Genomic DNA, 16898 nt, shown 5'->3' on the forward strand with positions numbered 1-16898 from the left:
TTTAGAATGACTGAATTTCCATTTAGCTGCTAGGTTGGTAATTTGCTAAAAAGTCTCACCAAGTTTTGAAGGATCAATGCATATGTGATTCACATCTCAGGAGTAGCTTCCTCATCGTTAAAATCTAATGTAGTAAGTTGAATGCAGCTAGATTCACTGGAAACTGGTAATTAGGCCATTTTGTAAACCTAAAAAGGGAAGAGCCTAAGACTACTCAAAGGAGACAGAACCATGGTCAATGGCCCGTATAACTTCATACCTGGACAGAATAATGGTCAATAGTCCCCCTGGTACTGGCTCTTATCACCTCATGTCTGGACCACTGTAATAACTTTTTGATTGATCTCCCCCTCAAGTCTCCAAATCATCATCCACTTAGTTGTCAAAGCATTTTCCCTAAAGTATATGAAACATTCCCCCTCCCCCCAATAAACTTCCATGGCTCTTAAAGTGTCCAATCCATCATCCACTTAGTTATCAAAGCATTTTTCCTAAAGTATATGAAACATTCCCCCACCCCCAATAAACTCCCATGGCTCTCTATTTCCTTCAGGATCAAGACATATAAAACCTTGCACAAACTGGGCCCTTCCTATCTTTCCAGCTTATAATTTTGAGAAGAGATTCATAAAGGGATCCATCACACACACACACACACACACACACACACACACACACACACATACACAAAAGTAAAGAACTCCTGCTTTAGAGACATATAGGAGACTGCCAGGTAAATTGAAAGCATAGTCTGTTCTATCTTGTTCCTGTTGGAGCTTCCAGGTTACAAATTCCCTGTTTTAATGACATTAGCAAAACTGCTCTTGCTGTTCCTTGTACATGGCACTCCATCTTCCAGCGGTATGCCTTTTTCACTAACTGCCCCCCACCTAGATTGCTTTTCTTTCTCACCTCTATTTCTGGGTTTCTCTGACTGCTTCAAAACTCCACCTAAATCCCACCTTCTATATGAGACCTTTCACAATCTCCCCATTCCCTGCTACTAGGGCCTTCCTCTGAAATTTTCTCCTTTAGTCATTTTTAGGGTTTTCTTGGCAAAGATAATGGAATTATTTGTCATTTGCTTCTCCAGCTCATTTTACAGATGAAGAAACTGAGGCAAAGGTCACTCAGCTACTAAGTATCTAAGGCTAGATTTGATTTAGGAAGATTTCTTCCTGATTGCAGGCTTTTTTTCACTAGCTACTCATCCCTCTGAAATTATCTTCAATTAATACTATACACATTTTGTATGTTCACTTATTTCTATGCAGTTTCCATGATTAAAATATGAGCTAAGGTTAGGGTCTTTTTATTATTGTTGTTGTTCTTTTCTTATGTACCCCCCATACTGGCCACAGGATCCAACAAAATAAATGCTTATTGATTGACTAACAGTCATCAAGAATTCCTCTCTGCCACTTTTCTTGATGAACCTTGAAGGAACATGGAAAAGTATAGTTTTCAGCGTTCAATATTCTAGCTGGGTATAAATAATGAGAACCAAAGAGAAGTTCTCTAATCTAAACATTTTATAGAATTTGGAGGGGAGCAGAGGAAAGAACTGGAAAGAATGTTCTGACTAATCAAAGAATCTCAAACACCTTCTCATTGGTGATAACAAGACTAGATAAGGCCAGAAGATGCACTATTTATCCCTTGACACTGTCTCCATAGTTCACTTGTCCTATAAACCATTTAACCCCATCAGCCTTTATTAAGGTAGAGAAGTTTAGTTACTTATAATTAAAAAGATCAGACATTTTTTATGACTAGGGAGGTATATTTCCCAGTCCTAAGGAAGAAATAATTCTTCACTAACCCCTTCCAGCTCACTTTGATTTTGTATCATTGGATGGGTTTACATGTAGTCTGAGTTAAAATTTAAGTAATAATAATAGTTAGCATTTATATGGTACTTAAGGTTGGTAAAGCATTTTTAAAATGTCTTGTTTTATCTCCAGAACAACTTTATGAGGTAGGTGCTATGATTATCCTCATTTTATAGATGAGGAAATTGAGGCAAAGAGGTTAAATTATTTGTCCCAGGTCACATAGTTAGTGGCAGTGGTAGAATTTGAATTCAGTTCTTCCTTACTCCAGATCTAGTGTTCTATCCATTGTACCACCTATCTGCCTCAAAATCAGGCCAGAAAAATGACCAAATCAGAGCCTGAGGTCCTATGCGTGGTTATTAGTTACAACATTCATCTGCAAGTTTCTAAGACATACTCATGTTTTGAGTTACCAGGCAACTGGTCAGAGAAAGACATATCCTCATTTCCTCCCTTACATTTCCAGCTGGCTAGAATTTTAAATATCTTTGATGCTTGTTGATTTGTTAATTAGGAATAAAAATTCATGTAAAACTATTTGAAATTTTATAGTACTCAGTTTCAAGATCAAATGATTCCAATTTGCTTGCAAGTGGCATTTTTGGATGGCTTCTCTCTTTTTCTGGGATGAGCTTTAAACTTCTTTCATTCTTTTAGTGACAACATAGGATATGACTAATTAATCTTACCGATAGCCTATCAACACCATCTGACATCATGTACAATGGGCAAACTTGTACTGTAATACGTGCTGTTGTATATCATTGCTGATGAAGCCTAATGTTTAATTAGTCGTGTCCTCCATTTTCCCTCCTTGCGGCTCTCCTGGACATTTCTAGTGTCTGGTAACCATATGTAGGAAAGACCTAAGACCTATTGCTCTGTAACCTAGTGAAAGTCTGGGAAGTGAAAGCATTCCTCCACATCTCCTGGGAAATGGGGAGAGCACGATTCTCACTTTCTCACTGTGCAGGGCCACTCCATTCTCCGAGTGGTAGGTGCCTTTACCTAAGCTCAATTTTCCAACCCACACATCCAAAAAAGTCCGATTTGAAGACTTGTTACGTTATTGTAGATTTTAAGTTACATAACGTTAGCCACTCTCAGCTAGAGTGCCTAGAATGGGGGAATGTTTTGTTCCAAGAACATAATTGACCCCCCCCCCCAAAAAAAAGAAAGAAAGGCTCCTTCAGATCAGAGAATCTAGAACAGAGACTTTGTATTGTAGGCACAAGAATACTTTTTGTTGTTTTTTCCTTCTCTTCTGCTACACAGAGAACAAAAGGAAAAAGCCTGGAAAGTTATTAGAGTAAGCAAATTAAGATCTTCTCTGTAATTCACTTTTGCTTAAAAAAGAAAAGATATCAAAGGTCAAAAAAAGCAGATAGGAGTCAATTTAATATTCTGCTAATGTTATACCTGGAAAATAAGGCTGCAAAAACACTGGAAGGGTTTAAACTCTGAATCAGTGTTCGATGAGGATTGGAAAGTAATATTCTAATTAAATTCTGAATCAATAAAATGATAAGGAAAAGTCACTATCACATCCTAAGTGGTTATTTTATTAAAAGTAAAACAATACAATAATGATCTACTTTTCTCTTAAGTACAATGGATATAGTACTGGACCTGAATCAGGAAGATTCATCTTTCTGAGTTCCTCTAACCTCAGACACTTGGTAGCTGTGTGACTCTGGGCAAGTCACTTAACCCTATTGGAGTCAGTTTTTCCCATCATTAAACACACTTGATGTAAATGAGCTAGATAGAGAAAGAAATGACAAACCACGCCAGTATTTCTGCCAAGAAAACTCCAGATGGAGTCACAAAGAGTCAGACATGACTGAAAAATGACTGAGCATGAACAATAACAAACTTACTATGTGCCAAGAATTACGCCGCTCATTGAAGATAAAAATATAAAAGGGAGATAGTGCCTCCCCAGGGGGCCTTATAATTTACGGAGAGGGTGCTGCAAGTCCATAGATAGACAATATAAAATATGTCAGAAATAAATGCATGACTGGGTGTGAAGCTCCAAAGGCTCAGGATGGAATCTGGGAATAGTATTTGGAGTTTGAAGGGAAGTTAGGGTTTCAGGAGGTAAAAGTGTGGAAGAACATTTAAGAATTGGGGACAAAAACATGGGAGCAGGACATGGACTTTCATATACTAAAAATAGCTTATGGGACAGACTGTCTGAAATGTGGACTACATATGGAGTAATGAATAATCCCTTTGGAAAGATAAGCTGGCCGTAGATTGTAAAGAGCTTAAAATATCAGAGAGAAGAGCTGATATTTTATCCTAGGGGCAACAGGGAGCCATTAAAACTTCTTTAGTAGGGAAAGGGTCAGACCCTTTAGTAACATCAATTGGGCAGTTATGTGGAGGATGCATTAGTGGTATTCAAAAAAATAGAGAAAATAGTGAAAATAGAGGGGGAGAAGAGAATTGGAGTGACAGATGTTATGAAAGTAGACAACAAAATTTGGCGACTGAATGGCAATGGGAAGAGAGTTAAGAGACAAGGGGATTCCTAGGTGGTGAATCTGGTGATGGAAAGAATGGTCCTGAGGAGTTGGAAGGAGGGATCGGTTGGAAATAGGAAGGAGAAAAGGAGAATGAGCTCTAGTTTTGTTCTTTATACTTGGAAATGCCTGTGGGACATTGAAGGAGAGAGATCTAGGAGGCATTGAAGACTGGAAGTCAGGAGAGAAATGAAATCTGGATGTGTTCATTTGGGAGTCATCTGCATAAACATGACAGTTGAATCCCAGGCAGTTGAGATCATCAAGAAAGAATGCAGAGAGAAGGAAAGAGACCAGACCAGAACTATGGAATATACATCTCCACAGTTGTGCAAATGAGGCTTGGAGTGGATGGGGGGAAGGCAAGATTAATGAGAATCCTGCAAAGTAGACTAAGAATAGGTCAAAGAGGTAGGAAAAGAACCATATTATAATAACAGTGACACAAAACCCCACAAAAGTATCCAGAGAAGGTAGTTGGTCAAATACAAATGATGCAGAAAAGGAAAGAAATATGAAAAATGGGGGGAAATCAATGTGTTTAATGATGAAGAGATCATGGAGAGAGCAGTTTCAGTCAGATGGTGTGGCTGGAAGCCAGTTTCAAAAGGATTGAGATGTGAGTAGGGGAAAACGTTGAGGAGGGGAATATAAACAGTCCCCCTCTCTGCTCCTGCCCAGAATTTCCCTGTGAAAGGGAAGAGCTATGGAAGATAGTTTAAAGATCAGGATAGAGGGTCAAGGGAAGTTGTTTGTTTTTTCCCCCCTCTTCATAACCATGTAGGAAATGTTGGCATTTGTAGAAAGGTCACTGGATTTGGGGATCAGAAAAAAAATTCGACTCTCCCACCTACAACTTGAGGAATCCTGGGCAGTTCCCTTCACTATTCTAGATCTGTATATCTTTCTGTAAATAATGAATTTGGACTTGATTCTGTTTTTACTGTTGGAAGTAGCAGTGTGACCTTTGTATGGCCCTTACCTTCTCTGCTTACATATAAACTTCCATATAGCTTTGAAGTTGTGTAGAAATAGCCCAAGTAAAAAGCCTAATGAATTCATAAAGAATTACAAATTTGGTTGTAAGCACTTAACATTTTAAAGTACAACATGATCCGTAAAACGCCAGTCACAAGGGTCTCATTTTTTAAAAGTAAATTTTAGAGGAGTAATTGTATTGATTAAATAAGGAAAGAACTTTAGCATAATCTTGATTGTAGTAGGCAAACTTCAGTAACGTCATTTACTGAATTTAAAGTCAATGCATGCTACCATGACTTCTCATTAGTTTTTCTAAAAACTTTTTTAAAAATTTTTTTCAATTAAGAAGTTATAGCAACCCTATACTTGGTAGGATGTCAAATCTCTAGGACAGAGCAATAAATCCAAAAGTAATTTTATATATTGACTAGAAAGGGGACACCCAAACTAATAATCACTAAATTTTTATTTTTGCTTGATTTTTATGCAAGACTTTTAGGATTCTCACTTTCATTAGATTCTAATTAATTTTATCTTATGTATAAAAAACAGCTAGATGTCATAGTAGACAATGGGTTGTACCTGGATTCTGGAGGAATTTAATTCAAACATTGCCTCAGACATTTATTAACTCTGGAACCCTGAACCCTTAACCTCTGTATTTTAGTTTCCTCATTGCCTAAATGAGAATTTATCTCTCAGAGTCATTGTGAGAATAAAATGAGATAATATTTGTAAAGTACTTCAGAAATCTTAGTATTATGTAAATGCTATCTACTACTTGACATTATAACAAATTTTTTTTTTTTTTTTTGCTGAGGTAATTGGGGTTAAGTGATTTGTCCAGGGGTCACACAGCTAGGAATTAAGTGTCTGAGGTCAGCTTTGAACTCATGTCCTCCTAACGTCAGGGTTGGTGCTCTATTCACTGCGCCACCTAGCATCCCCCATTACGACAATCCTACAAATTTAATTATCTTTCTACTCTTCTCCCTCCCTCCACAGTAAACCATTAGGAAGCTACCATATTATATTCTGATCCTAGTGAAAAATATCAAATATCAACTTCGTGGTGAAGAGGGAGATAGAAAAATGTAAAAAAGCAGACAAAAACCGCAAAAACATGGTATTTGGGAACCAGTAAGCGTAGGAGCAAAAAGTTCTATAAAAGCCAATACGTCCCGAATTTATCACTTAATAATTATTAATTTCACTCCTCTTGCCCAACATTCACAATCACAAGTTAAGGAAAGTTTTATGACACATTTTAGAAAGTTTTCCATAAAATGGTTATAATTAAAGAAGAGTTTCAGTATTTGAAGTAGGCTTGTTATCTCAGAACTTCTTTCCCAGCTGATATCAGATAAGTAGTTTTATTTTACTTATTGCTTGAGATCTAAACAGACCTATTCCAATTTTAAAGAGAAACACCTCTAATACAGACCAAAGGGAAGTTAAAAAAAAAAAAAAAAAAAAAAAAAAAAAAAAAAGCTACATTGAGCAGGACTAGGGAGACTGTAGTTTTACCATGTTTTGCCTTGGTCAGACTAGTCCTGTGTTCAGTTCTCAGTACCAAATTTCAAGGACTTTGATTAGTTGGAACACTTCTAGAGGAAAGATAAGCAGGAGCATTGAGATGAAGCCAATGGACACCAGGGAAAGGAACTAGGGATGTTTAGCCTAAAGAAGAGAGCTCTTAGGAACATCTTGACCATCTTGAAGAATATGAAGCCTGTGGAAGCGAGATTAGATTTATTCTGCTTGATTCCAGAGAGCAGAAATAGGAAGAAAGGACAGAAATGATAAATAGGCGAAATTAGACTTGATAAAAGGAGAGACTTGCTAAAAATGAGAGCTGCCACAAACAGAATGGGCTTCCTTGACAGATATATGTCTCCTCATAGGAAATCTTCAAACACAGACTGAATGACCACTTCTCAGTAACATTGTAGTAGTGATTCCTCCTCAGGTATGGGTGGGGCTAAATGGCCTGTGAAATTCCTTCTGGGATTTACAGATAGTTTTTTTTTTTTTTTTTTTTTTCTGGAAATGTTTTGTCCCTCATTAGGAAAATAGAAGAGATGATTATTAAGGGTTCATAGAAGGATTAAAGACATTTAGTATTCTTTAGAGGGTTTGTTGTTGTTGGGTTTTTTTTGGAGATTTTTTTTTTTGATCATTTGAATAGTCACATAAACAAAAGCTTTTAACTTTTTTTTCTTAAATCATCCTGCCCCTTAAATGTTTCCTGAAAGCAATAACAATTTAGACTTGATCCTGAAGATAGTATATCCCAAATGTCAACTGTTCTTTTCCCCATCAGGAGCAATATAGAAACCCATGACTTTGCTGCTCATTATTGAAGAGAATTAGATAGAGGCAGACTTTATTGGCAGCACATTATCATGGATGAAGTACCTCTCAATGATGTTTCATAGATTAATGTAATCAATCCACTAAGGCACCCAGCATTTATTAAATGCTTACTGTGTGTGAGGCACTGTGCTGACAAATCAAAATTCGAGGGTATTTAACAGCCATTCACACATACCTACAATAATAACAAAGCTCTAATATAAGTCTTGGAATTCAAGAATGTTAATAATCTCCAAACCAAATTTTGTCAAAAAAATTTTATACTGTTAATGCTGAGGTAAATCATCTTAGAGGAAGGCAGGAAAACTTAGAACTTGCCCATCAGAGACTTAATACTACCTCTAAGGCAAAGAGATGTATCAGTGTGTGCAATTACAGCGACAATTCCCCAAAACTATGGACTTAGGAAGACCTGAGTACAAATCCCCTCTCAGACACTTAGTTTTCTCATCTGTAAAATGGGAGCTCAAATATTCTTTGCCTCCATAATTCTCTAACCTTGGAGCCAGTTATCTGAATAATACCCTGATCAATATTATATGCTCTTGATTCTTCCTACCCTGTTCAGATTGCTTGTATAATGAAAGTTTTTTGCTATTTACTCTGAGGATTGGGCAATAATAGATGAAATCAGTGTGTTGAAAAGTGATCACTCGGTACAAGAGGGACTGGGTTTAACTAACCACAGGATTTTTTTGTTTTGTTTTGTTTTGTTTAATCTTAGAATGCTGATCTCTCAAGAAGAATGCCCCCAAGTATGACAGTAAGCCCACCTCTGATCATGTATTACAAAACACAACAAGATGGGAAGGAAAAAAAAGATATTTTAGAACCCATATGGTATTTAGACCCAAGTTTTGAACAGTTTTAGAACTTTACTGGAACTTACTGACTTTTTGCCTCTCCAAGTTTCTACTACTCTTCCAAGGTTCCTTTCCCCTAACCCCATTACTCAAAATCCAACACAGAAAAGCAAAAAGGGCAAAAAATGAAAACAAAATAAGCACTCACTGAGAGAGACTGGATAGGCTCCGTCTTCCCTGCGGTCTGCTGAGCATGTCTACAGCTGAGAATCAGTGGGAGCTGCTGCCAGGTTCAGTGAGGGACTGGACAAATCGTTAGGGTGTAGAATGGGACAGGAAGAATGTCATTTTCGTTTCAGTCCTAATGGAGTTTGCAGGATGCTCTCCTGTTCACCCTATGTATTAACATTTTGGTCTGCCCCTGTGACGAAAGTCTGAGCTAGTCCTCCTCCAAATCTACTCCTCCCAACCCTTCCCCTCCGCAGAGGATCTTCAGAGAGCTGATTGTTATTTTTTACTGTAATCTCTCTAATAGAAGCTCTCACTTGTTTGTACCTCAAAGGCCCTTGTATTTCTTCAAGATTCTCAAGACTATCACTACTAGATAGGAGTATTACAGCAAGGACTTGAAATGCTTTCCAACAAATAATCCCTATTTCAATCAGTAATCATTCAATGGAGTTTAAAATATATTTTCAAAATTTTCTGACATTGCTGATCATGGTCAACATTAAAGACTATATGTGTGTGTGTGTGTATATATATATATATATATATATATATATATATATATATATATATATATATATATATATATATATATATATATATATATACATATATATATATATATATGTATGTATGTATATACACAATCTAATTGTGAAAGGATCATCAGGGATTAACCTCCTGTAAAGTTCATGCGGGTACAGTTCTCCAGCAGTTGCTCTAAGATCTGTTCTCAATTAGTATGGGTGTAGGTGGCCTCCAAAGTAAACAGTTCCCACCATGAAACTGAATCTAAGAAACCTCTCTTGTCCCTTTTATCCAGGAAAGGATGCATGAAATGTAAATGCAAACCAAATGCAGTAAAGATGGAGACTCCCTCACCAAATAACTGCAGGCGCTGGGTGCTCCAATCCCTCTGAGCAAGGAAGGCAGGAGGAGGCCTGTGAGCATGTTGAAACAAACAGCCAGCAGCAGAGACTGCATCCCAGCCCCTCACTTGGTGAGTTCATCAGCCCAGCCAGGGCAAGGTGAGCCTGGATGGCAACCAAATTTCTGCCCTCATTCAGGAGGAGGTGGAGGAGGAAGAGGTGGTGGAGGTGCTGGTACTGATTCTATGTGGAGATTATATCCCACCTCTGCCTAAATAGAAGAAAACATTTCCCAACTCTAAGATGAACTGGACAAACTGAAGATAGAGTCAAGTATCAAAGGAGGAATTTTTACTCTGTGAATAAGCATGGAAAATCAAGCTCTTTATTATTTGGGTTTCTTAATAGAGATTTATTCTTTGGTTAAGAGGAGGGATCCATATGTAGGATAATAAAGTCATAGCATCGCAGAATTGGAAGGGACCTCAAGGAGCATCCCCCAAATGTAAGCTCTTTGAGAGAAGGTTATTTTTGTTTTGTCTTTGTATACCTCCCAGTGCTTTGCTCATGGTAGGGCCTGAAAAAGAATGCTTGTTGAATTGGATTAGGTATAGATTCAGTCTTCCCCCTATTCAGTAAATTCCAGTTTATTACCTCTAGGATCAAATAGAGACTAATCTATCATGACCTGACCAGGAATTTAGCTTGTTTTTATGCTCATAGGTTAAGCAACATGGAGATATTAGTTTATAGAATGAACTAGATTTCAAATTGCATGATCCAATGTGTGTTTTTTCCTACATACAAGTGGGAATCATTTTAATTATGATACTATATTTATTAAACTACATTTCTTATTACAACAGTTTATTTTAGAAATAGAAGGGATTAGAAAATGGAGGCCTTGGAAGGTTGATAAAAAAGCATCAGATATCAGAGTTGAACCCAGGTGCACTGCTTCTTGCTAATATATCATGCTGCCTCTTCCATCTACAGTACAATAGACATTGAAAAACATGGTTTCTGCCTTCACACAATGTGCCCAAAAGAAAGATTTGTTTAATTAACTTGGCTGTGATTTTCAAGGATGAGATAGAAATGTGTCACTAACAAGAGACATTGTGTTCCCCATTTTGGCAAAATTGATTTTATTCTCTTTCCTCACTCATTCATAGAATTAAAAATGATTACCTTTGAGCGCCTTTTTTTCCCCCTCAGGATTTTCGGAATGAAGCCTATCTGTACTTCCTGACTGCTGACTCCCATCTTATCTCAGGGTGTAGGTGTGGCTTTGGCCTAAGACAGAACTGATTTTTTTTTTTTTTAAGACTCCAATTAAAAAAAAAAAAAAGAGCCTCATAAAGGAAGTGATTTCAAATATAACACTAATGGGTCCAGGCCAAGAAATTTTCCTGAAGAGATGGGCGAGGATGCTGAAGAGAGGCTTTCCTGCACATTTGCAGGCAGTCCTATTTCCTCTTTCCCCTGTCCCTTGTGTTTCCTCCAGGAAACTTGCCCCAGTTTGTCCCACTGACCCATGCACTTTCCTTTGTCCAATTCCTCTCCTGGTGATTATGCAGCCAGTTTATGCTGTCATGTAGTTGCAGTAGTATTCTCACAAAAGATCTTCATTTGGAGTAATTTTCCCTTTGCCTTTATCCCTTCTCTAAGGCTGCACAGAATCTCTTTCCTCTTTTTATGCCTTCTAGGGGATTTATGGAAGAACCAAAAGAAAGCTCATCAGAATATGGTATTCTATCTTTCCTTTCTTGCTCTTCCTTTATTTGTTCCTCCTCTCCCTTGAATAATTTCAATTTCTAAAGTGTTGTTGTTGTTCTTCTTCTTCCTTTCCTTAAATTTCTATTTTTGTATTTGATAGTGATCATTTGTCTAACTCCAGGTAGTGGGTCACCAGCAAGAGACAGTGGGAACACATTCAAACTTGCCCAAATCTGAGGGTCTCTGTCCTTCTCCACTGAATTCTGTTTGGGATCCTTTGCTTACATTTCTGCCTGTTCTATCTCCCTAACATTCTGTAGGCTCTCTTGAAGTCCTTCCATCTTCTCTTTCTCCCTATCTCCTTTATAGTATGTGGTGCCTTCTAAACATGTACCACTCATTACCCTAAAAGGAAGATTATGGAATAAAACATTTGCAGTAGAATTTTTAGCAGAATATATTAGAATTTACAGTAGAAATTGAAATTATTTTGATGTCAGAAGACTTGGGGTTTAGTTTCAGCCTCATTTCTAAGTGAGAGAAGTGATACTATAAAATCTGGTTGATAGTCAGTCAGTACTTGTGATGAGGGCAGAGAAGACCCAGAACTTAAGATAGTTGGGCAGGATAATAGGAAATGATACTATCAGGAAAAAGCCTGAATTATACAGCCCAAGCTACCCCTTGAGATTAGCAGGGAGGAGCACTGATTATCTTGACCTTTTGATCTTAATTGGGTCTTCTGTTATTTTTAAATGACCTTTATTATAATCCTACCCCAGGTTGAAGTCTCCAGTAGAATTCTTAGCTTAACTCTTTGCATTAACAAAAGGATCAAACTCCACAATTACCCATCAGAAAGCCAAGTTATTATGTCAACTTTTGAGATTATTCTTCCCCTATTAAAGAACCTACTTGTACCCTGCTCCTTCTTTAGGAATTTAGCCCCTCTTATGAAGTTCTCTAGAATTGACCACACTTTATGGCATCTTTCTCCTACTTATCACTTTTTTTAGGATGTGGAACTCCTCTTATGGTTAGCCCACCTGTCAATAATTCCTATTAATTCCTTAGCTTGTTGGTCAGTGACATACTAGATATCACAAAAGCTAATTTTTTTAGAAATTTAACCTGCCAGTCAATGGTGTAATCTCTGGTATAACTCCATTTTTAGGAATTTAGACTGCCTTATGAATTTCTTTCTCTTTAATGACATTTTCCCCCCTTGACTAATTGTGAATTCTATTAGGGAATTTAGCTTTCATTCCTCCCACCCCCCCAATAATTGCCAAATATCCCTTATGGATTTATCCCTGTGTAATAATAAATCTTTGCCTCTTGATTTGGAGATAATCAAAGCCTACATATTCTTTTGAGACACCTCGTGACACCGGCTTTCGACCCACTATACTCTGGGGGTCCAACACTCCATCATCCCAATATTTGGTGGTGAAACCCTTTCAATAGCACCATATATCTTACAGAGTTGTGGTGAGGAAACCTTATAGTACTCATATGGTAATCATTTTTAATTCTGTGAATGAGTGAGGAAAGAGAGTAAAATCTATTTTATCAAAATGGGGAACACAAAGTCTCTGGCTAGTTACACATTCTTGAACATCACAGTCAAGTTAATTCAACAAATCTTTCTTTGGAGCACATTGTGTGAAGGCAGAAACCATGTCTTTCAATGCCTATTGTATTACAGATGGGAGAGGCAGCATGATACCATGGGAAGAGGCAGTGTACCTAGGGTCAAATCTAGTATAGTAAATAGTATGGTAGATTGTCTCAGAATTCAATCCTTGAAAAAGTGAATAAGCATTTATTATGTACTTATTATAGTAATATGCTTAAGTGATGAAGAATTCAAGGCAAGATAGTCCCTGCCCTCAAGAAGTTGACTTCTAATAGGGAAATTGGCGGAGGGAAGAATGGTTTTGTCTGAGAAGTCACAGGGATTATGAGGAAGTCTCAGGGGAATTGACATCCTCTCCAGAAGTGAAAGAAATGATGATTTATTGATTATAGGAGTCATTAATCAAATTCTCTTGTCGAAATTTAAGGTTATAAGTGGTATTGTCAGCCTTTAGCCTTACCATTTCTGGGCTAAATGCCAGAGCCTTTAATCTTCCTTTCAGAGTTTCTATTTTCTAGTTTCTTAATTATAATTTTGAGAAATATATTCAAGAAGGGAGACTAGAATTGGACACAATACTCTGAATAAAAGCCTTCTAACAGATGGCAAATGTCACAATTATAACTACAGAATTTTACTCCAGAGTATCCAATTTTAGAGGGTATTGACTGTTTGCTATGATCCAGTAGGACAGAACCAAGTGAGAAAACCACCTAGTTAGCAAGAATAATTAGTTAAGTAGATAGAAAGTTCCAGGAACTTCTCCTACCAAGAGATTATTCCTCTGAATGAGCTCCTCCCCACTGCACATACATACAGATTCTCCATAGCAAGAACTTTGGGTTGTCCTAATCTTATTTTAGCTAGACCTCAAAAATAGCTAGTTATGGCTTTGTCAAACATAGTAGGAGAAATTTTCTGCTTTTGTACATCGTAAACAAGATAATGCAACCCCTAAAATCATTTTAATTTTGTTTTTGGTTCAGATCTGCCATTTAATTGGTGTTGGATCTCCCTGTGTGGGGCCCATGATTAACTGGTGTAGGAATTCTTCTCCCGATGTAGAGTAATAGTTATTCTTATTGTGGAGGGATAAAGCACCCCAGCAGCATTGGGGGATTCCCAGGTCAGTATCACGGGTATGGCAAAAGAATTCGCAGATCCAGTTTCCAAGTTAAGGCAAAGAATTTACAAAGCTGATAACAGCAGATAGATTCCAGAAGGGAGTTTAGCAAGGAATCGAAGGAAGGAGGATAGATTTATACAAAATTGGATCAGAACTTCATGTTAACTTATTTGCTAATTTTATGGCTTCCAGGTAGGTTTGAGGGGTGGTCTATTCACTATTGTCTCAGGAATTTGGCCATTACTGACTAACAGGGTATCAGTGACAGACAAGATTGTTAGTATATCTAAGGGAAGAAACACCACTACATTCCGGGCCAGAGAACCTCCATAATTATTGATTCCTAGGTCAAAGGGCTTATTCCCAGGCCAGAGGATTTACATTCCTATCCAGAGGAATCATTGAGAGATAAGAGCACTCTCAGGTCTTAGGGACTTCAGAGTCACTGCTATCTCTCCTATATTATTTTGGTCTTAGTTATCAGGAGATACTATAAGATTAAATGACTTGATTCTGGGTCACACAGCCAATATGTATCCATGACAGGACTGGAATCCAGGTCTTCCTGATTCCAAGACTGGCTCACACCACACTGCTTCTCAAAATCACATTAGCATTTTAAATAACATTGGTACTCTAGTGATTAATTAATTTTGTAGCTCATTTAAAGTCCTTTGCTATTCTCTTTGTTTCTAGTTAATTTTCCCTTATCACATTCCTATAGAATTCATTTTTTGTCTCTAAGTTCACTGTCAACACGAATACTGGATTTTACTCTTTTTTATTGGTTCATTCCTCTGTTTATATGATCACATAACTCAGAACTGGGAGAGACCTCAGAGATCCTCTGGTTCAGCTCCCCCGTTTTAGAGAGGATGAAACTGGCCTAATTAAAGGAAACCAGTTACCTAATATCACAAGTTAGTAAGTTATAGAAACAAGAATCTTGTGTTCTTTTCATGATTCTATACTCACTGCCTAGCAAGTTTTCTGTGAATTCTATTTTTGTCTTTCTAAGTTTACTAAAAAATTCAGGTAGAAAACAAAGCAAGTTTTCTTGTTTTTCTTTAAATAAATACATAATTGAATTATATAATTCACAATCAGGATAAATTTTATATCAGACATAATATAATTAACTTAAATATGTGGGGAAGATACTAGAACAAATCAATCAGACAACCCATTTGAAACCAATTAGAAGAGTCTGGACCATTTGAATTTCTTACCAGGATGAAAATCAGCAAAAGATGTCAGCAAAGTATTTTTTTCCTATTGAATAAGACTGAGTTGATGATTCCTTGTTTTCTTCACTTGCTGTCATCTCAGCCTAATCCTTCCAAACTAGGTCACCATCAATAGACTACTACAGTAGTCTATTGATTATTTCTATGATAAAACAGGAATGTGGGTAGTGGTGGTGGTGGTGTGTGTGTGTGCGCGCACGTGTGTGTGTGTGTGTGTGTGTGTGTGTGTGTGTGTGTGTGTGTATACACTCTTGCCCAAGTCTCATTTTGTTTATGATCAAATTCTTTCATCATGGTACCAACACTTGGGGTAAAATGCAAAGACCCAAATCCTTTCTTTAATTTTGAGCATCTGAAGCCTCCTCTAGCCATAATCTGATCCCTATCAATCTAGGACACATGTTAATTGCACACTGTTTTAACATGAAGCAGAGAGAAATCCAAGGTAGAAATTATTTATAATTGACTCACTGTCCCTTGATCATATTTAATGTTCTTCTGTCTTTATGTCACTGTTAGTCCTACTCTTTCCCCCTTGGTATTTTTTTATTTCTTTCCTCTCCAAATCCAACACATCTGGTTAATAGTGATTTAACTATTCCTTCAAAGCCATTCAGTCAGAAATAACCACTTGTGTACTGTTCTTATTTAACTCTTATATTATTATTTAACTTTTCATGTGTTTATTTTTCCCCAAATGCCATTGATGCTTGTTATTTTCAGACATATCTGACTCTTTGTGATCCCCATTTTGGTTTTCTTGGCAAAGATACAGGAGTGGTTTACCATTTCCTTCTCCAGCTCATTTTACAGATGAGCAAACTGAGGCAAACAGAGTTAAGTAACTTGCTCAGGGTCACACACAGGGTCGGAAGTCACACTTGAACTCTGGATTATGAAGCCTGATCCTGTGTCCACTGTGCCACCGATCAGCCACAACAACAACACAGTCTTATTCTACTCAGCAAGAAGCAGAATGTGGCTACCACATTCAGGAAGTGGACTCCTTCAGGAAGTTAAACTGTGAATAGAAGAAAAATCAGTGACAATTCTTTCATGGCCTCCTAGGACAGAATATTATAGTAGATGCTGCTCTTGCTTAAATGTTCCTTGTCACACATTGGGGTGAATGGGAAATGAATGTGATATGAAAGACATCAATCAAACCTATCAGAGGTTAAAAGATTATAATGTATTTTCCATGGTATATTTGAGTCATGATATTCTCAATTTTTTTTCAAACTTCTGTTTTGAAAGGTATTATCAGGGGCCCTGGGCTTTTGGGGTGTCTGCAAAAGGTAATATAGAAATTTGATGGGTCATGACAAAGTATTGGGAGGAGGCATATAAGCTTTCAAGTCATAGGATTCTAATCTATGTTATCCAGATCGTTTCATCACCATTTGGATTAGTTAGGAATACTTTATATGTCTGGATATTGCATTTGCATATAGAATTTGCAGCTGGAACATGAGCCTAGATGACTTTTTTTTCCCAGCGATTTCACATATGGTTTTTTTAAAATAGACAAACATCCTGTCTCA

General features: G+C 37.2%; 1 protein-coding gene across 9 annotated transcripts in view; it reads right to left on the bottom strand.

Moving 5' to 3' along the window:
• The window catches only part of CALD1 (caldesmon 1), a 239754-nt gene that overhangs the window by 64466 nt on the left and 158390 nt on the right, over positions 1-16898 (bottom strand). For 2 of the 9 annotated variants that reach the window (XM_074267872.1, XM_074267868.1), the window contains exon 1: positions 8735-8947. The exons of the other annotated variants lie outside the window; for them this stretch is intronic. In XM_074267872.1, the coding sequence (XP_074123973.1) occupies positions 8735-8781 (47 nt within the window). In that variant the 5' untranslated portion in view covers positions 8782-8947. Of the gene's footprint in view, positions 1-8734; positions 8948-16898 lie in introns of those variants that run through there. 9 annotated transcript variants of the gene reach the window in all.

The sequence above is a fragment of the Sminthopsis crassicaudata genome, chromosome 5 (assembly GCF_048593235.1).
Source record: "Sminthopsis crassicaudata isolate SCR6 chromosome 5, ASM4859323v1, whole genome shotgun sequence".
In the NCBI taxonomy this organism is placed as follows: Eukaryota; Metazoa; Chordata; class Mammalia; order Dasyuromorphia; family Dasyuridae; genus Sminthopsis; species Sminthopsis crassicaudata.